This window comes from Patagioenas fasciata, chromosome 17 (assembly GCF_037038585.1).
Source record: "Patagioenas fasciata isolate bPatFas1 chromosome 17, bPatFas1.hap1, whole genome shotgun sequence".
Taxonomy (NCBI): Eukaryota; Metazoa; Chordata; class Aves; order Columbiformes; family Columbidae; genus Patagioenas; species Patagioenas fasciata.
The window spans coordinates 5,984,875-6,011,530 of NC_092536.1; the positions used below are offsets into that span (position 1 = coordinate 5,984,875).

The following is a 26,656-nucleotide window of genomic DNA, read 5'->3' on the forward strand; positions in this document are numbered from 1 at the left end:
AACACTCGCTCTGTTTTGCTGTGTGCAGTTTTTTTTCCACTGAATTAGTGTTAGCTTTAAGATCTAGTTTTTGTGTCATAATTTAAACTGGAAGCTACATTTCTTTCAGCATAGTTTGTGGTAAAAGAAAGGTGATACTTGCATGAGTTACATTGAAAATCAATCAGAAGGATGTCGGTGTAACTTCCTGCTGTGATTTTATGTACGTTTTACCTGCAAGCAGTTTTAAGAAGGTGTCTGTCTCGTATGTCAGGGACAAATAATATCCAAAATCACTGTAAAAAATGCATGTATTCTTTCTAGTTTTTCCTCTGATCATAAATAATTGAGCATTTATTTGTTGGGATGCAACCTGATATGCTCCTGAACCTTTCTTTGTGGAGGAGTTGAAGATACTCAGTTGTGTGATTTCCCAGTGGACTTACACATTAAGTCTGAACTTTAAAATAGGAAATATATATATATATACTGTCATCTGGAACTTCACATAATGAATGATATATACATGCTGATACATATTAGCATTTATATACAGTATATTTTTAGAAGATTTAATTCATGTGGAAAAATAGTCTTTATCCCAGCAGAGCAGTGTAATTACACAGCTTTTAGGTCAGATTTTCAGAAATTCCATGCAGACTGGAGATTTCGAACGCCAGAAGTAGTGCTGTAGGAGAGAAAATGAGCAAGATGGATAATGAGTATAATACATATAGAGAGATAACAAATGATTAGTTATTCGAATGAATTTTCACTTGAGTGTTTCCATGGTTCACGTTTTCAGCAAAAACCCATTCCAGGCCGTGAGCCGGAGCCAGCGGTACCCAGCCTGCAGTCACTTTGTGTCCATGCCATCGGTTGGTTTGGTTTTGCATGGGAAGCACCTACGCAAACTCATTCCTCTCGGATCAGACGGCCCCTCGGGGTCTGTTCAGCCGAGGTTTCGGCAGCAATCTCCTGCACTGGCGAGTCTCCAGCCTTTCCTTCCAACTCCATTTGCAGCAGTGTGGCTAAAACATTATAAAACCATCCTTAATATGGTGCAAAGTGACTTCCGTACCAAAGATAGTGTTTTCTATCTGCTTGTACACACTTGAGCTTTCTGAACCCATTTCTGTCAGAATATCATACTTGTGTACAAGCAGTGATGGGCTATAACCTTGATTTTCCCCTCATGCTCCCCCAGCAATTTCTCAGGCAGTCCAAAACAGTTGCACTCCCATGGAGTTTTTATCAACACGTCTTGAAACAATTCATGGACCAATTAAGCCTCTGAACACCACTATGAAATGTAAATATTAGTTCTCCATGTCTGTAGCGTGGCATAATAACAACTTTAATGAGATTTACTTGCATAGCTCTGTACTACTAATAAAGCAGATTCTCTGGTCCTGCCAGTGCTACTTTTTCATCTCAGTGGGATAACTCATTAGGAACAGGAGAAAAGCTCAGAAATGAGGAGATGAGTAAGTGGAATCTAAATTCCTGATGCTTAAGTCTTCTAACTTTCAGCAGTGCTTTCAAGAGATGGAACAATGAGAAAGTTGCAGAGAAGAAAAGCTGGAGAGCTCTGTCTATCAGTTATCTCAAGAATTCATTTGTAGAGCACAGAACAAACACGGGTATTCAATATAAGCCTTTGAGATGCTTTTACTGTTCTCTACCGATATCTGTCCTATGCACAATACAACTTGCAAGCCCCTTGGGGAACCAGTGCAGGTTTGCAGGGTTCATGCAGCAGGACGTCCCTCCGTGCAGCGTCGGGAGGTGAGTGACGTCCCGTCCGAGCTCAGGACCCTCAGACCCCGTGGGGACACAGCAATTCCCTTGTAGTCCAGTTGTTTCACCCTTTCCTGGGTGTTTTCCCCCAACAGCGTCATGTCCAGCCAGCACCTCCCTATTGTTCTGCTCTCAAACCCACTGTGTGTGTCTGCACTGGTTGGGTGGACAGCTTCGGAAAGATGCAAAACAGTTTCTTGATGTTTCTAGATACTTCTGTCTATATATATATATATATATATGTATATATATATATATTTTTTTTTTTATTAGAGGGGGAAAGTCTGAAGAGAAGTGGAACCATCTGTTTCTGAACCCCCAGCTCTCTGCAGCTATCTTGGAGCAAACCAGGGAAAGGCTTTAAAATTCATGCACGAGAATCATCTGTGCTCTGTCACTGTTATTTTAGTGCTTTTGCTCCTCTTAACCTAAGTGCTGTGCTACTGGTTTTGTGTTTTGATTCTAACCACAGTACAATGTCTTCTGAGATGCTGTTGCAGAACAGTTTGATTCTTTACAGCAGCTGAGATCCCGAGCAGTACTTGCTGAGGTGAAGGACTTGGGAGCACCCTTCTGTGTGAAATCATTCCCTGTCTTCATCCAGTGGTCCTGTCGCCCCCCTCTCCCCTGAGAGAAAACACACACCAATCTAGGCCCTTTCCAAGAAGCAGAAATACGCCTCCCATTGTACTTTCTGTGTTAAATTATTTGTAACAGTGAACAGTTCATAGCTGAGAGCATGTCAAAAGAAATAGTGTGCTTTTCAATAATAAAGGGATATTGGCTTGCATTATGTAAGTAATTTTAAAAAGTTGTATAATGGAAAAACACTGACCGGGAAAATAACAGCTGCCACATCCATCATAGAGGCTGAATATTCTTGTGACATGGGAAAAGAACTGATACAATAAATAATAACCAACCGTCATGATGTTTTTAAGCTGCTAATACTTGTTAGCTTGCTAATAGCGTGCTAGTAGCTACTAATACAACTTGCAGAAGCAGTGGGAGTTTCTTCTATTTACAAGTGAAAAAAAGAACAAAACCTCGTCCTGTGTATTTCTTGATGAGCTTTAGTCAAGGAATTAAATTACGTTCTTTGCAATAACTGATTGAATTGAAATGCTTCAATTCTGTAGTTAGCTGTCCTTTTAGAAACTAGGATATTTTTACATATCTTTGGTAATATTAGTCCTTGGTCTTTTAGAGATTCTTATGTACAACCCTCTTTTCTCTGTCACCTTTGATACGTTGAATGCCTTTGATACTCCACTTTCGATGTGTGTATAGATCTCCTTCAGTCGACTGGAATTCAGCATGGTAAGGGAGAGTAGAGCATGAAAGAGATGTACTAAATGCAGTTCAGGTATAAGTTTTCCCCATCCTTTTCTTCAAAAATGATGTATTGCATGCTCAATATTCAGAGGTATATTTCATGAGGGTCTTAGGCTGATACGTGGTGAGGGTTTTTTTGAGGCAAGGATCTGGTGGCAATTGCAGTGGGTGAAGCACAGACATCACTTTTCTTTTTTTAATGATTTACAGCTCAGTGTTAAAAATAGAGCACGTTCTTCTTTTCCTTAGAAATCCTTTTATCATTGGAATTGTGCCTCCACTTGACACCGTGACAGCCGCCGGTCCTGCCCTTTGAAGGCGCTGAGCTCCCGGCGGAGCTGGAAGGGGTTTGTTGTGCGACTCTTCGCTTTTGGAGATGGAACATCCATGACCCAAGCTGCTCTCCGGGCCTTGGGGCGCAATAATAACTGAATGCTCTCCATGGGTCAGTCTGTGAGCCACTTCAGATCCTTTACTGTGTGATCCTAGATGGGTGGCTGACACAGAATCGGGGAATATTTCTCCGTCGGGTCTATCCGGGGCTGCTGCTCCTCCCGTGTCATCCAGGGCACTCACAGGTATTGGGGACCAAGTTTTAACAAGTGTTAACGATTTCACTGGTGAAAAGCTAATGGAAAATACACCTGGGAATAAGGAGTTCATTTGAAGGCACTCTGAAACCTTTTAGCCAAAGTTTATGTTCATATAATGATTTACAGACGTCATTAAACAAGCTGCCTGGCAACTTGCAGGCTCATTTTGAGCTCAGTTTGATTCTGTTTTAGGGAAATTGTTCTGCACTCCTCACCGTTGTATGCAACTCCCATCCTGTGAAATAGGATTTGCTCTTTTACGCTGCTTTTTATGCACAGGTATATGTTAATTTGTTATGATGTATTTATTTATTTATTTTTTAAAGGAAAAAATAGGCTAAGGACAAATAACTACTCATTGGAAAGGAAAGCAGTGAAATCTGTGGTGCCTTCTGGGCTGTGAGGATTTTTGTGGCTTTGTACCTCGCCAGAGCTGTGGTTCCTACTCAGATGGGTTTGCCCTGGTAGTAGCAAGTCTCTTTGTTCCTGAGCAAGGAAATCAGCGGTTCTCTCAATTCTGGAGGTTTTAGATGCTCTTTATTATCCCGTGCTATGGCAACTGAGTGTGTGTGGTGTACAGAACACGATTTTGAACTTGCCTGGGTATTCTGTAACAACTGCAGGCTGGTTTGAATGGCAGTTTTTATATGGTTTAATAACAGACCTCTATCCTGAACTTTTTGTGTCTAAGACCCAGCTCTGTTATTGGTATCAGTGGTGGGTTTGTTATGTTACTTGAGACAAATAAAATGGGACAAAACATGAGATGGCATATTGGGAGGAACGGTCATTTTCCAGCAGAAAAGCGAAGGATCTGGTGCTGATTCTGGTGCAGACATCGCCACTGATCTGTTTGTCATTATTCCATATTTATACACAGCACATTTAGTTAGGATTTGAAAACAGCTTGATATTTTTGTTTTCTGATTTGCTATTTTGCCTACTAGAAAGAATCTACATCAGCATTTTGGACCACGTTCAGGTCTGCTGTAAATAAATGCAGCTTCCTTTCAATCAGTGGCATTGTGAACACTGACATCAGGCCTAAATGTGTCTATTTTTAGCTCTGTTGTCTTACCTAGTCACTTCTGTTTGTTTTAATAAGATTTTTATTTACTCCTGTTGAAAGGATATTTGAATCAGATACTAATAAAATTCCAGTTAGATAAGTAGTTTGCTCCGAGGTTTGTTTTATTATGGAGTTCCTCTTTATTTTAGTTAATTGCCATCGTTGTGAGGATCGAGATTCGGCGTTGGGAATGCAGAGGTGACCTTTAGACGGCAGGAGGAGGCTGAGGGCTGGCTGGCGCATCCTGCTTTAATAACACTGATAGGGTTAGGACAGGAAAATTACAAGTAACTGTCAAATGAGAAGTCAGCTTTAATCTCTGCAAGTGGAAAGGGCAGCATTTCTTTATTAAAACTGTAAGAGAAGCTTCTACTTCGCATCTCATCTCTGGTCTGTCCAACCCCTCCAGGGATGGTGACTCCAGCACTGCCCTGGGCAGCCTGTTCCAATGCCCCACAGCCCTTTGGGGAAGAAATTGTTCCCCAGATCCAACCTCAACCTCCCCTGGTGCAACTTGAGGCCGTTTCTTCTGGTCCTGGCGCTTGTTCCTTGGGAGCAGAGACCTGGGTTTGCATCAGACCAGGGCATCTGCAAAATTTCTGAAATCATGTTAGAAAAACAGAATTGTTTGACATAAATATTGAAGGAAATATTATGTTGTTTTTTAAGGGGTGGATTACCTTAATCCCTTCCTTGGCCCCTCCAAGCTTGTGAAGGGGACCTGGTCTGGTTGGGGACAAGCCTTGGGAATGTTCCCATCACCCGCTCGGTGCTCCTGCATCTCCCTGTCCTCACTTGGTGACGAGCGTCCCGTTCAGACCAAGCTGCAAACATCAGGGGTCGGCTTAATCCAGCTCTGAAAGACATTTTGTCTTGGTAGCTGGAGTTGGTGCAATTAATGGCATTTGGCAAACTTGGCTGTATAGATAATGTGAAAAAACGATTGTCCGTGACCTGGGCGAGCAGAGGTTTGGAGCTGGGTGCTGTCTGGCGCTTGCATGTGTGTTCTGTTGGGATCATCCATCGCTTTGGTGTCACCAGAAAAAGCTTTTTAGTTTCCTCCCTCCGCCCCTTATCAACTGGTGATCTGGTTGTTGCAGAAATTATATAGTCTGGAAGAAATCTTTAACGCAAAAGCTGTCAGCATCTTTATTTCATAAATAATTGCTGGTTCCTTTTATCTGTTACTTAACGCTATCATTTTTTTAATTCCTGCTTTCTGTTCTTGGGTCTCATTTTTCCGGGTGTAGTTAACAGTGAGTATTGTGCTTTTTGTCAGCTCTCCTTGAACTTCTTAAAACTCCCGTCACTTATTCAATGCTGTGTCTGTCAATTAGTTTTGCTATTATCCAAGAGCTGCGGTTCCTGGCTGATAATTTTTTACTCAATCTAAGAACATCAGGAGGAGAAGAGGTTTCCTTTGTGCTGCAGTGGAAGTGCAGAATCTGGTGATGTAACGTGAGGTTGAACCAGAAACACTTCCAGTATGGAGAACATGAAGCTGGAATTGGGTTTGTTTGAATTCAGGACAAGATTTCAAGTGTCTCCTACTCGCATTTGCGGTTGTGCTGTAAAAGAGGTGATGGTTTAAGGCCAATCATTCAAAAAAAAGGTGAAAATTGGAGAACAGGACTTACTCAATGAAGAATTTAAACCCTTGCTTGGAAAGCTTATGGTACAAAATCCTGCTTATGGTTTGGAGCATATCTTTAATAAAAATAATACCAGGAACTTTTCTGTCGAGGGAAGTCAGTTGTGTGAAATCCTGGCTTTTGGCTGACGACACAAGCTACATGTGTGTATAAAGTGTATATTAATATATGCACATAAATGCTGCCAGGCCATAGGTTCTTCAGAAGGAAACTAGAAATATCTGCTTTTGTTTCAGCTTAACTGCTATCGAATAGCGTTTATTAATGGGGAATGTATTTTTTTCTGAAAAGACAATGATGAATAGTTGAGGAAAGCTGGTGCTTTAATTTATGTGCTAAACACTCCCCAAGTGCTGGAGTAATGTAATATTCTTCTGGGATGCTACTGACCTTTTCAAGTCTTTTTGGTTTTTTTTTCCCCTTTTGCAATGTATAACCTGACTAGCGGTATTTTCTCAGTATTAATTAATATGACTGTAACTTAATAAGACCATATTAATAATCTGTAGAAGTTTCTGACCCCTTGGTTTGGACATCTCTAGTTTTTTGCCCAGCAGCGCAGCTTAAGAAGAACTGGGGTGCGACATGGGCTGTGCTCTTGGGAACCTGTTCTTCCTCTGCCATAATCGCATTAAAAAGTTTGGAAAACATGAAACAGACCTAAAACGTTTGGCACGGCATCGTTGCAAATTAGCGTTGGTATATTTTTACGCTCCTCCCACAGTTGTCTTTATGTGGCTGTGTTGTTGTTGTTTGTGGGTTTTTTTGGGAACCCGCCAGTCGCTGGGACCACGCCAAGGATTTTTCTTTCAGTGCGTTCGTCGCTGGTTGTGCTGCTCTTTAGTCTCCTAATTACACGGCTGTAATCTTCTGTGGTGCGCTGTGCAAATAAAAGTTCAGTCAGTTCGGCATTATTTTGCTCGGTGCCGCTGTTTTGTTCATGAGTTGGGTTCTGTTCCGTGAGCAGTGGGTTTTGTTCCCAAACGCAGGTTTGTGCTGCGTTTGGGAGATGCTGCTTTTTTGGTGACTTTTTTGGCTGTTTTTGGCACAAGCCCTTAACAAAAAAGAAAGGGGAGGGGAGAAGCATTCTAATTGCAAATTGCTTTTAAGGAATAGAAAACTTGGGGTTGGTTGGTTTGTTTGTTTTCCAAAAAGCACACTTGTTTATAAAATATTTCAAGAGGGATTCTCTTTGAGAATGATGAGGAGGTTTGGAGAATCTCATAAGAGAATCTCTTAATTAGATTTCTGTCCTTATTTAGAGAACAAAACCCAGTTTCAGTGATTTTCTAAATATCATCCTATGCAGCTAAATGAGTCAAGTGAAGTATAGGAGTGGTCTGCTCGTAGTCTCTTTTCTCTATCTGGTTGTGACCGAATAAATCCAGGGACCTCAGGAAAGCAAGCTCTTCCAATAGGGAATTTAAGTTGTGATCTAGATGCAGCTAGAGGGGCTACCAAGAAGCTGATATATGTTTTCATTATACAGAAATTAAAGCTTATATTTACCTGATTAGTGTTGCTTTGTCTGTTGCAACTGGTGGGTTTGCTCTGAGTAGTTGGTTGGGGTTTTTTATTATTGAAGTCTTTGATAAAATTAGCTGACAGTGAGTTCAAAGGTCATAATGTTCATAACTGACAGTTAAATGCTGTCCTGTACACACTACAATGAAATGATTATGTAGCACATGAAGGGAGTTTTGCATTTGTTTTAAAATCATATGCTCTGGGAAGCATGGGGTGCTGCAGGCAGTTGTATTATTCCTTAGTTGAGCCTTCTGCGATATGCAGCTTTTGTCGGTGATATAATTTTGCTGTAAGTTCAAGTTACAATGGCATCTTAAAAAATAATGAAGTCTCTTGTATGTGTATATATATATATACACGTATATATATATATTTTAAGTTGAAAGGGGCATTTTCTCCTCTGCGGTTGGAGCGGGATGGAGCGGTTCCCAGTCGGCCACTCCGCCTCCTTGCGCTGCCTTTGGGATTCTCGTTTACGTTTCTGTGGTCTCACCTCCAGAAGCTGGGTGAGATTTCAGTGTGTACGCAGTCATTCTAAATAAGGAAAGGTATTGCCTGCTGCAGCGAACCGAAAGCAGGTTCAGATAACTCAGACCATTATTAGCTGAGACAACAGATGCCCAGGTAAAGCAAACGGGCAGCAGGCACCAGCTGGGTGAAGGCAGAGACGATGCTTCATGAGGTGAAGCATTAAAATGGTTATAATGGAAAATACTCATCAGCAGGCTGCGGAGGTCGTGCTTTAAATTACTCGCGAAGGAACTATAAAGACCCTGATGTAATTTATTGTGCTATAAAAACTATTAGAGGTAACATTAACCAGTAATTCTAAAATCAGAATGCAGAAGAGGTTGCTTTTCATCAATAAAAAGTAGGTAAACCTGTTTCAGAAAACCAAAACATGAATGCTGTCTGGGTTTTACTCTGGAAAAAAAAGAAACCCAATCTGATCCGTGAAGAGGAATGGGATATTTTGGTGTGTTATGTAAACATCTCATAAAATTCTTAGCAGGAGAAACTGAAATTTGTTTAATATAGCAATGGGAGGTGAGTGAGGTTTATGGTCCTTTTCTGTTCCCAACGCTGTGGAGATGCCTGACAGTCAGGGAGACTTAACCAGTGTATCCAGTGCACAATAGTACCCGGGTGGGTTTGTATCCTTTTTTTACAAGTTATCACAGTAATTAGACTTTTTTTTCTGTTTCATTTATTTATTTATTTTACTTTTTCCAGGATTTTTGCTTTTTAAAGACTATTGCATGAATGAGATTGATGAAGCCGTCCCTCAGCTGAAGTTTTACGAAGAGGTGAGTGGCCGTCGGTTGAGTTTCGGGTCTGTGCTGAGGAAGGCAGGCTGGGGTAACGGGGGTAGATGGTTCCTCCCCGGTCCTGGCGCAGGCGCTGCTGCAGGGGCCAGAGGGATGGACAAGGGGGGTGTTGTTCTCAGTCACTTCAGCTTCAGAGTGGAATGGTTGATTCATAAGAGACAATATTTTGTATAATAAGAATTGCATGTCAACGAGGCAGAAGTATTATTTTAAAGAAGTTCTAGAGACTTTAAAACCAGCAATATAACTGTTGGTAATTTGGTACAGGACTCTTACAGTGTATGCTGTGAGAGTAGCGTAGATGGTTTTTTTTTGTCCTCTTACTAGTCAAATGGTTAACATTTAGAAAACAGAGTATTTGCAGGAAAAATCTAGTTAACTCAACTTCTAACAGTGCTTTTGTTTGCATATACTGAAACCTTGGCTTTTTATTAAATGTAAACGACAAAGCATTTTAAAGGCTACTGTCCTAGTTTTTGTCCTTCAGGGGTTAAGCATGTTTAGTTTTGAGGCACAATACATTGAAAACAAAACAATGGAAGAGAGTTACCTGAGCAGCCACTTAATCAAATCTTAATTCACTACATTAATGTGTCAAGAGATAACTTGGAAAATACTGAGAGAATGATGGAAAGGGGAAGAATACTAATAGAAATTAAAGTATCTTTAGGTTTATGAATGCTTTCTGTCATAAGGTACACTCTTTGACTATGGTTCGTTTGAAATATTTAAAAGAAGTGAGTTGAAATTAGGTCCATCTCAGTCTCTGCTTCTTAAATATTTCTGATACCTTGAGTCCTTGAGAAATGGGATAAGCTTTTGCTCTTTACTTGTGAGAATGATGGTTAATCTTAGTTCTGCTGCAAAATGGAGATGAAGTTAAGGTAAGGAACATTTGCCAGCTCTCGATGGAATCACAACAGTAGATTCCTTCTTTCTGAAAGCCCTGCAAGCAACACCACTGCTTTTCATTATTGTAGCTGGTGCGAGACATGGATTCAAATCTACTGCATATAGTGAAGATTTTCCTTAAAGACAGAAAGCCTGAAATAAGCAATTTTATCTTATGCTGGTGGGAAGAGCAGAAGTTGGAGCGTGATTCCCAGTGCAGGTTGTGTCTTTGTCCCTTTGGCTGGTGCTGTGGGGGTCACTGGTGACACCTGACGTCACCCACCAGAGCGAGCGTGTGGGGTCTCTGTGTCCTTCCCTCACAGAAGGGAACAGAAACGTCCTCAAATGCTGCAGGAGAGCGATACCAGAGGTGGCTCTAGATGGATAAGGTCAGTTGTGCTCCATTGTCATGAGATGATTAACAACAAGCTGATGGACGCGGTACCCGAGGTGGGCGTGCACCCAGGAGCAGCAATATTCCGACAGCCAGCCCTCCCCTGCTCGAGCCTTATCACTCCATTCATTCCTTGTCATGTTTGTGACTCTAAATATAAACCTGCAGTTAATCCTACCATAGGTGCTGGTTTCAGTTAAACACGCACACGTCATTTTCAAAGGCAGCCTGCATTGCTCAGGATTAATTAGAAATGCAGCCTGAGATAACCTTTTGTCTGCATCGCTCTGAAACTGATGATTTAATTTTTTTCTTGCTAGTGGGCTAACAGCACAAAATAGGCCAAGCCTGTTATCAGTTTGGAGATAAATCCTTAGCAATATACAGTTCCCTCACTCAATTAGATACTATCTTTTTCTGTCGTTTGCATCTTTTTTATATACCGAAGATATCGCTGTCATAAGTAATCAAAAAGGCATGTTGCAACAGATTGTTTAGCAAGATATTTTTAGGTGCCTCTTGATCTCTGTAACAATTCGAAATTGTATTTTTAGGTTATTAATGAAGTGTTGCTTAAAAAGAATTTAAATGCTTTGTCGCGTACTTTTAAAAAAATCCTATTAAAGGTGTTTAAAGAGAGGTTCATTGTGTTTTCTTCTGTGACATACCAGATTCAGAAGCTTTTCTTTTTATATATATATATATATATGTATTTGATTTTCTTACTGCATTTATTAGATGTAGAAAATTTGAGTACATCGCCACATTAGAAATCGCTGGATATAGAAAGGCTCCGTACTCCAGGGGTTTCACATTGCTGCAGCTTAAGTCACGATCAAGCATTTAACTGGATGAATGATTCATCCAGATTGGTTTGGGAAAAAAAAATCAGAAAATCTTCTAGATGCTTGAAAACTAATGCGTTCTTATTTTAATTTCTGAACGGATACTTTGTCAGACAGTTTTCTTGAGGTGAGCTGAGTTTGCCAGGGAAACACTGAAATTCACGCTGACTCGGTTTGTTATCCCGGGTCCGGAGCAGCGCTGCGGGCAGAGATGGGGTCACGTTTGGGGATGCTGTGTTTTTTTGGCGTGGTGCAGTGATGTTCTGTTTAACACACATGTAAAATCAGGTTGTGAACGTGTCAGGCGCATGTGTGTCCCATTGTGTCACCGAGGGATGTTCTGCTGCGGGGGGACTTTGTCACCCGCTGTCCTTTGCTCCAAAGCTCTGCAAAAGAAAGGGGCTTAGGTTAAAGATCCCCCTGTAAGGGCAGGTGGGGGAGACACTGAGCTGGTGGCTGTGGGGGCTGTTGTAGGAGCCCCTCAGATGGTTTAATAACATAAATATGAAAGGGCAGGAGGTTGCATTCAAGTAAGACAGTGCGATATACATCAGACTTTCTCCTGTACCTCTAATTATTTTGTGGTATCACATTAATTAAAAAATGTTTCTTTGGCAAAGATGTTTTGATTCATTTTAATTATAAATTGGTACCAAGGGGGAAGTATTCACAGATGGCAAATAGTGGCAGAACTGTTACCTTATCATAGTCAGCAAACAAGAGGACGACAGCTAGAAAAACACCGAGTTTAATTACGGTGTCCCACCTTCAAAGGTAAATTGGCCTGGGTCATGAGGAGCTGCGCTCGAGAGCTGTTTGAGTGTAGCTCATCCTGTCAAAGGAGCAACATCTGAATGAAGGGGGAAAATACATTGTGCCGTAGAGGCAAAACACGTATTTAAAAGTCTTTACTGTTCACAGTCCTCGCAGCGTGCTGGCTGTTGACCCGGGGGCTGCTCCGGCTGTGAATGCGACTGCAGGAGTGGTGGAGCCGTCCCTGTCCCTGTCCTGTCCTGCTGGGGAGGGACGAGCCGGCACATCCCTGGGCAGGGTTTGTTGTGGGTGCAGACAGCGCTGACCTGGCCTGCGCCCCCTCCAGCGGCACAGAATGAGTCCCAGCTGCAGCTGATGCTGCTCCGCTTGTCTGGAGCCAGCAAAGGGATGCAGAGCAAGTGATGCTGAAAAGGTCCAGCAGTGAGAGCTGAGACCTTTCCCTAGAGATCTTGTGTGGTTTTTTGCATTCTGTCAGTCTTGTAAGAACTCTTTCCTGAAACACACTCCAAAGGACACTTAGACTTAGTGAGGGTTGTTTTTTTTATGGAACTGATTTATTCTGTAAATTACCCCTATGGGATTGCTGTGGCTTCACCTGGACCTCCTATAGCACACCTGAATAAACTTGATATATTTCATTGAAGTGTCTTTTGAGCCACCTTTAGGATTCAAATTCGACATGTGTGAACATTTTGAAATGTGCTTTTAACTTTTTCTTGGCCATCCGTACATCCCTGCCCTGGAGCAGGATGCTGTGCTGCCTGCCTAATGTTACAACCCTTCTGCAGGCCCGGGAGCTTGGAAAGGGGCACGTTTTGGTGTGCAGGGGATAGTCCAGAGCACGGAGGGAAATAACCTGAGAAAAGGGTCAATGCTCGTGAGGGTCAGGGGAGCGAGGGCAGTGCAGAGGGGAAGGAAACCTGCAGAGTCGCTGCCTTAGCTCTGTCCTTCCCAGTTTAAAGCAAACGGGTCTTCCTGCATAAAAGTTCTAAGATAGGAGGGAAATCTAAGGTCAGCTGTAACTATGGTATTGCGGATGTTTTTTTTTAAGTCTTAAATAAGGAAAGAATAAAGCGAAATAAAACTTCAACCAAAGTCCCGTTTTTACCAAATGACTTAAAAAATCGTTAGAAATGCGCTCACCTAATGGATCTTCCTCTCTTGTATTGCAGATAAAAGAGTATGAGAAACTGGATTCTGAGGAGGAGCGTCTGAGCCGCAGTCGGCATATTTACGACACATACATAATGAAGGAGCTGCTGTCCTGTTCACACGTGTGTATCCCCCACATCCCACACCTTCACAGTAACTGCTGCTGCGTTCAGAAAGTACAGTTAAGACTATTGCTGAAGCAACTCTTGCTGCAAATACTTGTAGTGCTGTGGATTTCAGTTCGCAGTCCGCAGGATGGGCTTGGACTGAATTCAGCGTGCTTCTTGCTTTTTTTGCAGTGATGAGGTGTAAAATTTGGCACGCAGCACTAATCTTTATTAAACGTGGTACGCAAAGGAAATATTTGGAGGTTTATCTGGTTTATATTGCTTTAAACTAAATCTGTATTTTAAAAAGAAGAGAAAATGAGTGCAGTTTGCGTGTCTATATATATATGCACGTGTATACGTACATTAACCAACCGTCCCCACAACCCAGCAACAGCCTTGCCCTGCAAACTCACAGAATCGTGAGCTGTCGGTAGCTCTGTGGGATGCTCTGGATGTCTTACCCTGGTGGGATGGGGCTTTGGATGAAGGGTTTAAGGAATTTTTTGTTAAGCATGCGTTATTGGCTCGGTCATGGTAAAAAGTCCTTGTCAACCTCTGTCTCTGGTGCCATCCCTGTATATGGGATTTTTAATGAATTTGCTAGAGGAGCATCATCTGGCCCTTTATCTTCACCTCTCTCCTCCTCATCTTCCCCTCTCCTGCCTTCCTGCTTTACAATAATTGTTTTACTGCATGTTGCGCAATAATATCCTTAGGAGAAGCTCTATTCCATTTGTGCTGAAGTGTGTGTATTTTCTGTATGGTTAAAAGAGCAACGGCACTGTAGAGTTTCAATGAACCCTCTGACATTTCCAGCTGTTTGAAATCTTTCTTTTTCTTCTTTAAAAGCCTTTCTCGAAACAAGCTGTAGATCACGTACAATCACATTTAGCCAAGAAACAAGTGCCAGCCAGCCTTTTTCAGGTGAGCTCACACAGTCTGAATGTTCAGCTTTTCTTCACCTGTTTGACAGTAAGTGACTTTGTACGTGTTATTTAAGAAAACAGAATAAAATGGTATTGGTAACATATTCTTTGCTGTAATAGTGGCTTTAGAATGTTTTTCTAAGTCAAATAAAAATGACAAATTACTGTTCTTATTTTAAGTATTTTAAAGCACATCTATGAAAGCAAAATGTATCTTGATGTGTGAACAGAATAGTTTTAAAATTTATGTAATTTTAAGCTGTGAAATGGTTTTGGGTGAATCTCTGTACGTCAGGACCATGCACATCCTGTCAGGATAAACCAAACTGCATAGTGCAGAAATTGCCTTAAGTTTTCAGTAGTATGAGAACTTTGAAAACAGTTTTCCTTTTTCTTTAATTTTAAGGTATATTAATTCATAGTTGAAGATGGTGTGAAATTAAATGTTTGTACCATCTCACATGTTTTTTCTCTCTCCACAAGGCAAGATCCAATGAAAAGTTACCACTCCAAACAGGAGTTTCTGCACCATTAAAATTGCGGTGCTTTTTTAAACCTTCAAAAATTCTAAATTGTTAAAAGAAAGTGTGGGATTTGCATATCCTCCGTTGGAATAGAAAAATAAATGGTATCCTGGCTGATTTGTGAAATTATACATCTTTTGTGGTGTTATTTACTTCCGAAAATAAAGAAGTGAGAGATGGAATATTTGTGTTGTTACAGCCCTGATAACACATTGACACAAGACAAGAAGTTCAGAAATACGCAGGGTTTTATAGCTGGGTACGTTAGTCTGGTTTTGCAGATAATGAACCTCATCAGTAATGAGTGTGTTTATAAGCTTAAATGTCTTTGATGATGATCTTACCTGTTTTTATATATCACAAAAATGTGAAGATTGCCCCTGCTTGATTTTTCTTGCTGCTGAGCGAACTGTTTTTAACGCTGCAATTAGGCAAAGTGACAAATTGATAATGGCATTGCTCGAGTTGTCTCTCGGCGTTAGTTGGACTGGGGTTTGAGGTGGCTGCGTGTGTGCTGTATTTAAATATATTTGAAAAACAAACCATGCTGTGGCTGTTTTGTCAAATGCGTTGCCCACAGATGGGTCCTATCCACAGGTTTCATACAGTTTCTGCCCAGCAAATGTTTAAGGTTTTCTAACTCATGAAAATATTTTGTGTTTGACTTCAGGGCACCTGCTCAGATTCCAAAAGCTCAGTCTAGCTTGAATGCTTCACTGAGCCTTCCACAAGGAAAGCACAGTTACATAGTGTGAGTTATATGTAATGGGCAGTATTGCATCATCAGTTTACTGTATGCTGAAATATTAACTGTGTTCCTTAACCCTTTTTAGCCATATATAGAAGAAATTTGTGATAGTCTTCGAGGAAAAATATTTCAAAAATTTATGGAAAGGTATGAACATGACATATTATCTGAACTTTCTACCTAACGTAGCAGGAAGCCGGGTCCCTTGGTTGAGGTCTGGGCACCTTGCAATTAGCAGAAAAGGTGTAATAAGGATGAGGGCACAGCCCTTGGTCTGTGCAGTGCGGCTCATCCAGCAATGACCAAATATTCTGTATGCATATTGTTCTGTATGCATATTATTATATTCTGTATACATATTATAATGTTCTGTATACATATTATAATATTCTGTAGGCTGGTGGGGGGATGCAGCCAGACTGAAGGAATTGTAAAAATGCCTCTGTAGAACTACTATTTCTTACTCTGAAAAGAAATACTTAATTATTTATGTAGAAATGAGAGAGGCTTTTTTTGGCGACAGCTTGTGGTATTATTGTTGTTTTTCCTATTTTAAGATAAAATGAGTTTAAAATGTTCCTTGGGGTATACAGAGGTTCATTAGCAGAAATCGAACCACCTCTGTTTTCTTATAATTCTCTTTATGTAATTTAAGTGTTTGTTAGTTCCAAACTTAGTTGTTTTTAAAAATTTAAAACCATCTGCGAGAGTGATGTGAGGCCATACTGAGCACTTACAGTCACAGGGTAAGGTTATCTGATATCCTCCTATTAGAAGGATGTAAAATATGAAGTGTGCGCTGGCTAGTAATTGTTTTTCTCGGTGGGGGTGAGGTTACAGTTGTTTGAAAGGAAGACCGTCATTTACTAAATAGCACAACACGCCCTAGCGCAAACTTTATTTTTAATAATATCATCAGGATCTTGTAATTTCCTATAACACTTTGCACAATAGTCTCAGACAACTTTTAAACATTTTTTCCCACAGTGACAAGTTTACTAGATTTTGTCAATGGAAAAACGTAGAACTAAATATTCATGTAAGTACTTACAAGTATATTTATCTTGTCAAAGGATGAAAATGTTCAATTTGAATACTGCTTCTGAAAAGGCGTATGGTGAATGTTACTGATCTGCTCCTCTAGTTAGACGTACAATCCTCATGATTCCTTTCTGGGTGTCCCTTCTGACTGTCTTGATTAATTGCTTTTTGGGTTTTGTAATGGCTGAAGGGAACTGAGCTGGAGTTGCCCCATCTGTCCCCTTTGTTCCCCCTGATTTTGGGGTTCTCCCCACACCCCTTCCCCCATCCTGTTCCAGTATGAAGTTTTCTGTCAAACAGCCTCCTCCTCCTCCTGCCTGATGAATGAGCCCATCAGCCCTTGGCACCAACAGCCTCATGCATCTGGTTGGACTGTCATGCTACAAGTCCTCTGGAATATAAACAGTCCGGGGCTCCTTTTTCCAAAACAATAAATGCTGTATGAATTACAGTACTTAAGTATCTTAACGCATTAATAGATTATTCAGATGTTCTTACAGTAAGATGTTTTTAATACTGAAAAATGACGCCTGGTTTTGCTTTTTGCTTTGTTTTTTGCATTTCCAGCTGACCATGAATGATTTTAGTGTACATAGAATAATAGGAAGAGGGGGATTTGGCGAAGTGTATGGTTGCAGAAAAGCAGACACTGGAAAAATGTGAGTATACACACATTTTATTTTAGAGGTAATAGTAAACTCTGAAGGAGTAAGGAAATCCTTCCAATCATTTCTTACAAAATCACTGGAAAGCAGCATCGCGTTACTGTGTAGTTCTTTGTAATTACATTTCATCCCCAGAGGTTCTGATTTCTGGATCATCTTTGAGCTCAGTGATATTTGATCCTGCCACGCAGCGGAGCTTCAGTCTGGCCGAGCTTTTAAGCACATCCTTCGTTTAAATGCTCCCGTCAGAATTAACGGAGACCGCACGTGTTTAAGATAAGGCGCGTGCTGAAGTGGTGTCCTGGGTGCGAGCCGGGCGGTGCAGAGCGAAGCGGCAGCTGCGGGGCCGGGTGAGGTGGTTCCTCATCTGCCAAGGTTGCTCTTCCTGCGACAAAGCGCATCAGGCGCTGGTGCTGCCGTGGGGCCGGGACCTTGGCCTCCTCCCCTGAACGTGGCATTCCAGATTTGTCATTGCATACATTTCTGCCCCGATGCGCGCGTTTCGCTGGCGAAAACAGTGATCTTTGCTTACATCTGGAAGGATATAGTTGCAATGTTGAACTTGGGTGTGACAGAGCTCTTGGTGGGAATTGTGAGATCAACCCTCTGTGTTTTTGTTTTCTTTTTCTGGTCTTACCATTCACAGACTTCTGATCATCAGATTTCGATTTCTAGGCATAATTGTCCCATTATGTCCTGTTTTGAACATCCGGGCATCAATTTAACAAATTGTTCTCGCTATCTATCCATTTATTTATTTATTTACACTCCACCAACCCGCTTCCATCTTGCTCTTTTCCTAACAATTTTAGTCCTTAAACATGTATTTTTCTAAGTAAGCATGGCGTGTGTGAAGTGCCGAGGCTCTGCGCTCACAGCTGGTTACAGACAATTGCGTGTGCTTGGCATACTTAACAATAGCAAACTTTTGAACTACTAACAAGTGGAAGATATCTTAGCGTTGCTATCGTGCTCAGTATTTTTTCAGTGAACGCGAGTATTTATATTAATACTATTGCTGAGAATACTATCTTTATTCTTGATTTGGTATTTTTTCGAACACCTATAATTCATTAATTTGTTCCTGTACAGAAATAAACATTTTATTTAGCTTGAGCCACACTAAGCAGGTGTCCACCCGGAGAGGCAGTTCTCAGATTCCCAGTCATGGTCTTGTCTGAGTTTTGCTCTGGCAGGAGATGGATAAACCTTGGGACTAGCAAGGGATGCAAAGGACAGCTTTAATCAGATATCAGTAGAGTAAAGGAAAGTGCAGTGTGGTAAAGCCAACCTTTATCAAGTTGGAAGCAAAACTTTAGGTGAGGCTCAGTTTCTGGGTAGAGGTTTGGTTTAGTTCTTTCTTAATCCAGACCTGTTTACCCATCCCTAATCCAGATCCCGTCCGCTCTAGATGGCTGCCTCTGCCGCACTTTGCCTGCCAGGAGCTTGGGAAGCCACCCGAAGGTAACGCCAGCGGTGTCTCACTAACCCCGCACCCGAGGCTCCTGTCACCTCCCCTCCCTCCAGGACACCGACGTAGGGGCCCAAATGCAGACAGCAGGCCAAAGCGGGAGGGGTAGCGGTGCTTTTGGAGCACCCAGCTCGCTGTAAAAATGAGATACTTGATTTCCACCAGCCCTAAACGGCCCAAGTCACTCACTTTGCAAAGCAGAAATAAAGGGTAGCGTGTGAAACCTTTGCAAACTCCTCGGCGAGAGCACGTGCTGTGGATACATTCCGTGGTTTGGAACCTGAACGTTCCGGCATGTTCACGCTCCCTGTCCCCCACTCCTGTCACTGCATGGCGAGGGCTCAGGGGCACGAGCCCCGGTTCCCCGTGGAGCCGGCGCGGCACAGGCGGCCGATGAGCCTTGGTGCAGTGCCACAACGCGACCTGAGCGTGTTTTAAAGCAAATGACCTAAAAATCCATGGCTGCCCATGCCTAGGAAGCGATGGAGGAACACAGGTGTCCTTCGCAGCTGGTCTCTGATGGTAGGCTCACCTCACATCTTGGAAAAACACCCAGACTGTAGTATATCCTGCTCTTGTTTGATGGTTGTTAGGGTAACATTCTTTTTTGAACTAAATGTTATTGCTTTGTGTAATGCAGATGGTAAAAAATGAAAAAGCTTTCGTGTGCATATCTGACCTTTTTTTGAGTAGAAAGAAGACTTAAAAAATATAAAACTCAGCATGTGTTCAAGATATTACTTTCCTGGTAGAACTTGTTAGAATTAGATGGAACTGTAATAGGGTCTCTGTTATTTAACTCACGCTGCAAATCCTTGCTTGTCGATATTGAAAAGTGGATGTATGATATGTAATTCCTATATCACTTTGGTTGTTCGGACGCAGAATTATTTGTTAAAGCACATTTCTCTATTACAAGTCTTCTGTTGAAAATGTTTTCATTCCATGTGATTTGGAGGTTTTCTTGTTTAGTGTGTAATGATGTTTTTAGTACCAGGTTTAAGTCTTCAAAGAGCTTCCTTACAGGATACTGTGAATGTGCATGGCATAACTGCTAGTGAATAATACTGAGTATAGGAGGAAGTTTTTTCTGGTGCTTTTTCTGAACAGTTGCTATTTTCAGGTATGCAATGAAATGTTTAGATAAGAAGAGAATCAAGATGAAGCAAGGAGAAACATTAGCCTTAAATGAAAGAATTATGCTGTCTCTTGTCAGTACAGGAGTGAGTATCATTGATTTGTTATTATTTTTTTTCTTTTTGAATACAATATAAAAGCTGTTACATGTAATACATATTCCATCAATTCAGTTCTATGACATGCAAAAGTTAAACCTCCCTGGAGCTTTCCCCCTGATACTTGCAATGTGTCTGGAATAGGAGTGGAAAAGCAGTTTTCAGTTGGAGTGCTTACAGAAATAAGCATTTCAGCTAAAGAGGCTTGAGGAGATTTCCCTTTCTTAGGTAATTCATTCTCTCTCTTCCTGCCCCCACTTTGGATTTTTTAAATATTCCTTTTTCAAGTATTTCTATTTGAATCTTGTTAAAAATCTCACTTGTGATGCATTCAGCATCGTTTTGTCTTTAGGCGCGTGTGCAGTATCCTCTCTGTCTTCTGGTGCGCGTGGAGCCCAGGCTGATGGGCCTTCGAGATGGGCTTGTCTTAAACCCACAGATAGTCCGAGACTTGGCGCTGCACTGCTTGTTGGGGTGGCCCTCGTCTTCTGCAAATTTGGCTTTCAAAGATGGAGATGTGGTTTTCGGGGCTTACCCAGAAATACAGAATTATAATCGCTAAACAGTGCCCTTTAATTGTCAAGTGAAAACATTGTGAATCAGACACCACTTGGTGCTTTCCAGCCTTGCGATAGGTGTGTGGGGTGCTCCTTTTGCGCATTTTCCTCTACTGTTAGAAATACGCCTGTAAAGCAAATCTTAAACCAGAACCTAGGGAAGCTACACAGCAAGGTATAGGCATTTCCGTGAACACAGAGTAGCATTCACATTTGGCTTGAACATAAGGATAAAGGGCTGGAAATTATTTCTTTGTTCTTTTATATGTGAAATTAAAAATCTAGATTCTCAGAAGTTTGAAAGAGAGTTTGAAAAGAGAGATTTTGTACGAAATGCCACCCATCCACATTCGATACACCTGCTGTTGAAAGAGACGTCGGAACATTTTGAATATGCAGAGTTAAATAGCTTTGAAGGCGTAGAATAAGGCAATTGATTTCATTCCTGAAGATAAGCTGTGAGGTTTGAATGGCACGTGCCTTCCCCAGCGACAGGATTTATGGAACTGGGAAGTTCATCATAGTACAATTACTCATTTAAATGGGAATCCAGATGTCTCTGCAAAACACATCATAACAGCTGTGCAGATTACACATACGTTTGTGTAATCATTTTTGTTAATCCACCTCAAATCTTGGCATTCACAACTACTATTCAAAGGAATAGGGAGCTCGGGGAACTGCTGGGGTTGGCCACTTCTGAATTAACCAGTTGATTCAGAAAATCAAGTAGTGCTTTGCTAATAAGATGGACTCTTTGCTCCTTTCTTTCTAGGACTGTCCTTTCATAGTGTGTATGACCTATGCCTTCCACACCCCCGACAAACTCTGCTTCATTCTGGACCTGATGAATGGTAAGCGAGGCTCATGCAGATGCTGATGTTATAATATTACAGAAATATTGGCAGGAGGACTTGCTGAGATCGTAAGGAGAATGAGGGGAAAATAATCTGAGGTGTGAAGCGCCGGCCTGTGAGCAGGAGGGATAAATGGATCTACAGCAGGGAATGGGTAGAACAGACTGGAAAATCTCTGATACCCCGTAAGATTAACATATTTAAATAAATATATCAAAGGGCCGACGAGGCTGTAGGCGTAAGGAAATGATGGTCATGCAGAGAAATGTATGAGGAGATCAGGGACACAGCGTTCAGAATAAAAATAAAAGGGCTACTGTAAAGAGCTCTGCAAAGCAAATAGGTGGGGGAAGCGTTCCTCAAAGGGAAGAAATTCTATCTGGAAGCCTCAGTGCAACTCTGGTGAGAACACAGAGAGAACTTGGCAGAGGTAAGAGAGGGAAGATGCTGCAGAACCCTGATGTGCTGATGGTGCTCAGCACTGGTGGGACTTAGGCTTGAGCTCTGGCTGGTCCTCCGGGCCATATCGAGAGGTGTTGGGCACATCTGCACCTACTGGCTGCACAGCTGGAAATGCAACTGAGAAATGAAGCCCATATCCTCTAAGTCACGGACTGGCTTTGGTGTTTCGCAAGTGAGGATTCTCATTAAAATCTAAACTGTTGGTCAAATTCAAGTAACTGGCTGATTGTTTTAAATCTGTAGCTTGATCAGAAACGATTTTCTAGGAATATTCACGATTTGATGTGCTGATGGTGTGGATTAGCTCACAGAGTGACACTGTATTGTGCCTGTTCTTTGATTAGGAAAGTGTGAAAACTTTCCCCAGCGTGAATATTTGAATATGTTGGCCCAGGTGACCTTTCGAGGTCCCTCCCAACCCAGGCTGTCCTATATGCGAATTTATTCAGTTATTCAGAAACCTGTGTATGTGGCCGCATGGAAATCCTCAGTTGCTGGATTAGTCACTGAATGCAAATGTGTATGAAGTGAATGCATTTTTACCTTGGAGTTTGAGTGATCAGGTTTCTGTATTAACTTTCTCAGGTATTTGATCACGGTGTGTACTTGCAGAGTGTGTGTCTGGGTTCCTGTGTGCTCCACAGGTTGGAATGTCTGCCCATGAAGCAAGATATTACTGTGTTTTTAATTCCATCTCTGTTCTCATTTTAGGAGGAGATTTGCACTACCACCTCTCCCAGCATGGAGTGTTTTCTGAAAAAGAAATGAGGTTTTATGCTACTGAAATCATCCTGGGTTTAGAACACATGCACAATCGCTTTGTTGTATACAGAGACCTGAAGGTAATGGTTAGCGCAGCGACTGCGTTCATACAGCTGGGCGTTCGAGAGCAGAGAACAACCCAGATACCGATGAGTTAAACGAAGTATCTCACCTGAAAACTTTTCTTGGGAAGAATACAGATTATTCGCTTATCTTTGGCTGATTTTACTAATAATCTTTCAATACAGTTCTAATCTGTGCTATTATCTAGTTTAATGGGCCTGGGAATGCTTCCTTGGGGTCAGAATAAATCCTGTGGGGTGTCATTGATCTCACCATCTTAATGATGCAGTTAATTTAGAAAGCAGTGTATTTCTGAGAGCCCTGGAAGAGTGGTGTATGGGGGGAGACAGTTGCTCTGAAAGCAATGGGAACTCGAGGCCAAAACAGATTTAATCTTTCATGTGTTTTCTGGTTTAACTCTTCTGTTATTTGTCAGTATTTCATTATCTCCCCTGGAGTTGATGTTAGAGCTCCATTACAATGTAGATTTTATCTATAAAGTGTCAGTTATATTGACATAAAAACCGAAACCAAACAAACCCCAACCTCAACTACCTATTACCAGGGAGTACTGATATTTGAGAATGAGTTACTGTGTTCTGAGAATGTGTAGTTCTGTCAACTGAAGAATGCCAATCCGTAACCTTTCTGTGTCTGTGCATTTCTAGCCTGCAAATATCTTGTTGGATGAACATGGGCATGTGAGGATATCAGACCTCGGGCTGGCCTGTGATTTCTCCAAGAAGAAGCCACACGCTAGTGTGTAAGTGTTGTGTACGGGGCTTTGCTGCACGTAGAATTGTTGCTAAATAACACCTTTATGTGTCTTTATAGTTTAACTTTTTCTAAAGGACAAAAATAGCACTTACGTGGCACGAGCTGGCTTTGTAACACAGCCACGCTGGATGCTCCAAGAAGACTTTCAGTCTCCTCGCCCTGTTTTCCTGCACAGTTGCAGCAGCTGATGTGTAGGCATGGCTGGGAGATGACACATGATTTCGAGATGATTCACGGTTCAGAGAAGATAAGAACCTGAGTTAAAGTGCCAGATTGTTTTAATTGTCCTCAATGGATAATTAAATGTTCTGAAACTGACTAAAAACCAGGATTTATTGTGTCTTTCTGGATCTCTGCAGAACTGGAGGCGGGTTTTGTTCCCTTTTGCCTCTTGGCATCAAGTCATAACTGGGATCTGAAGTTCTTTGGTTGTGTGTGAATTCCACATCTTATCTGGCATGTTTTATTCTTGGGTCCTCATTTGCCCTGATTTGGTCTCAGATTTATGCAAAAAACAAAGCTTCATCTTGTCATATCTTAAAAGATTTGCAATTTGGTAGCTTCTTGAAAAAGTTCATGCTAAATCTCACTGTAGCCATGTTTGCCTAATCATTTCTGTTGTCCTGTTTAAGGTACCTGCTCAATAGATAAACAAAATATGCATATGTATGTACGGTCAAAGCAAAAGCAAAATAAAATGTTTAAAATTAATTGTTTTAATTATTTATTATCTTACTGAGAAAGCACTGATTGGATTTTTGTTTTTTTTTTCCACTGATAGTTTTGGTTGTACTGAAGGTTTTGTCTCTTTCCGCTCCCCAGAGGCACCCACGGGTACATGGCCCCCGAGGTGCTCCAGAAGGGCACGGCGTACGACAGCAGCGCAGACTGGTTCTCCTTGGGCTGCATGCTCTTCAAACTGCTGCGGGGGTGAGTGGGGGCTCCTGGCCTCTCTGCGGGTGTTCTCGGCCTGGGCCTCGTCATTCTCTGTCCTTTGAAATGCTAATATGTAACCTATTACATATTACCTAAAATTATATCTTACTACCATCTCTGTAACTGAGACCACATCTGCACGCGAGACTGAAACGGGCTTTTTTTTTTTGCCTCCAAAATAAACAAAACACAAGTTCTGCTTCCTTTAGCAGCTGCAGGTGTGGGGCAGTGAGGAAGGTGGACGCTCTGTCCACTCTTTTGACTTCTACTGATAGGCGATTTACTCATCTCTTGGCAGTTGTTAGTGTTTTGAATGATATGGTGTTATTCATTGCTAGCAGCCCTGGTAGATGATGGGCTTCATTTCATGTCTGAGACCTGCCGTTATGGTGAAACTCTGCTGCACTGTTCCCTTTTTACATGGTACTTTGTCTTCTCTTTTGTAGTGTTTGGGTAAGTTGTAATGTGTGGAAGTTTCCATTTCCTGACTCTGGCCTGTTACTGTGTTGGAATGCAAGAGTATATAATAATTAGAGCTTTGTCAACTGGTACCTCGTCCGTAAACTTTCGTGGCTATGCAGAATTTATTAAGACTACAGGATTTATCTGAACAGTCAATCACACTGACAAGTGTTTGTTGAAAATAACATCCTCAGTGTAAATGGCAAAACAGAAAAAAAATCTTCTAAGCTTTTTAGAGTGCTCCTCTGTAAAATTGATCATTAGTTAAATCATCCTGTGTCCTTGTGTATAATTAATTATGAGCTCTTACCTCTGTCCCAGACACTGTACAGAGGAAGGTAAGCAGGTGTCTCCTGAATTTAAGTATAAAACTGTATCAATCTAACATTAATATTAATACTTATATAATTAAAATAGACTAAATGTAAGTGTGCAAATAAAGTGTGGCCTAAAGTCTGCCCAGTGAATCCTTTTTTTTCCCCGATATGCTCAGATCCCCATTGTCAGAGTACACGGGACTGGACGCTGACCATTCACTCTTACCTGTTGGGCTTAAAAACAGAAAAATGGGAGTCCTGCTGTCATCAGATCCATTCAGCAGAAATGGTTATGAGGATAACAGGGAAAAAGCTCTGGAGCAGCAGGTCTCCATTTGAAACAAACTGGTACATGCTGCCATGTGGCAAGACAAAATGCTTTGTAATAGCTAATTAATATACTGATAGGTAAATAACATAGTAGTTTTGAAAAATATCATTCCCTTGAGGTTTTGAAGAAAACAGCGAAATGGGGAATATATCCTAAATCTAATTTAAAAAATCTCAAATGTTTCTGCTTTCTTTCATGCTGTTGTTTAAGTACTGCATGCTAAATCTGTAATATTCCAAGGTCTGCTATAGCTAAAGGGAAAAACTCAAAACAGAATTACAAAGTAGGAAAGTGATGAAGATGATAATTTACCAGATATCATCAAATGTCTTCCCAAGTAGTTGTGATATCTGTGATTATCTTCTATTTCACCTACTTACTTTAAGATCTTGCTTCGTTCAGTGAGTTGAGTTCAGTCTCCGTATATAGATCCATGTTTTTAAATATCTGTGCTGCGATAATTGTTCCAGGTTTTCCTATTAGATGAAACTGTTCCGGTTTTTGGGAGACATAAGGCATTTGAAACACCTGATATTTTTGAGGTAGCAGGCAGCCACAGTCTCATTTTGCATTGTAAATGCTAAATATTTCACTGCTTGTTTTATTGTTCTGCAGGGCAGGATTGATGAGGTGGAAGAAGGGGACTGAAAGGATGCTACACCCTTTCCTGGGGGTGCCACAGCTGAAATAACCTCTGTTATGGCTTTACATTTATTAGTGCATTTTCTTATTTCTACAGTCACAGTCCTTTCAGACAGCACAAAACCAAAGATAAGCACGAGATCGACCGGATGACGCTCACCGTGGTAAGGATCCTGGCGGCGGCTGCACTTACATTCCTCTTGTTTATTAAACTCCCGTTTCCTCTGAAAACTGGAACTATGTAGCCTGCTTTGTGAGAAACCTGTATTTACACTTCTGTAATTAAATATCTCTTATTGTATTTCTTTTTCTCACAGAACGTGGAGCTACCAGATTCATTTTCTCCTGAACTGAAGTCGCTTTTGGAAGGGCTCCTGCAGCGGGATGTTAGCAAGAGGCTGGGATGCCAAGGAAGGAGGTAGGTGTTATCT

At 41.4% G+C, this 26,656-nt stretch overlaps 1 protein-coding gene across 2 annotated transcripts in view; it reads left to right on the forward strand.

Moving 5' to 3' along the window:
• GRK3 (G protein-coupled receptor kinase 3) overlaps window positions 1-26,656 on the forward strand; it is a 60,633-nt gene that overhangs the window by 20,736 nt on the left and 13,241 nt on the right. For both annotated transcript variants that reach the window (XM_065851870.2, XM_065851871.2), the window contains 13 exons: window positions 9,189-9,262; window positions 13,360-13,461; window positions 14,299-14,373; window positions 15,733-15,794; window positions 16,635-16,686; window positions 17,256-17,347; window positions 19,948-20,047; window positions 21,392-21,470; window positions 22,647-22,777; window positions 23,429-23,523; window positions 24,360-24,467; window positions 26,323-26,389; window positions 26,543-26,643. In XM_065851870.2, the coding sequence (XP_065707942.1) occupies window positions 9,189-9,262; window positions 13,360-13,461; window positions 14,299-14,373; window positions 15,733-15,794; window positions 16,635-16,686; window positions 17,256-17,347; window positions 19,948-20,047; window positions 21,392-21,470; window positions 22,647-22,777; window positions 23,429-23,523; window positions 24,360-24,467; window positions 26,323-26,389; window positions 26,543-26,643 (1,138 nt within the window). The remainder of the gene's footprint in view (window positions 1-9,188; window positions 9,263-13,359; window positions 13,462-14,298; window positions 14,374-15,732; window positions 15,795-16,634; window positions 16,687-17,255; window positions 17,348-19,947; window positions 20,048-21,391; window positions 21,471-22,646; window positions 22,778-23,428; window positions 23,524-24,359; window positions 24,468-26,322; window positions 26,390-26,542; window positions 26,644-26,656) is intronic.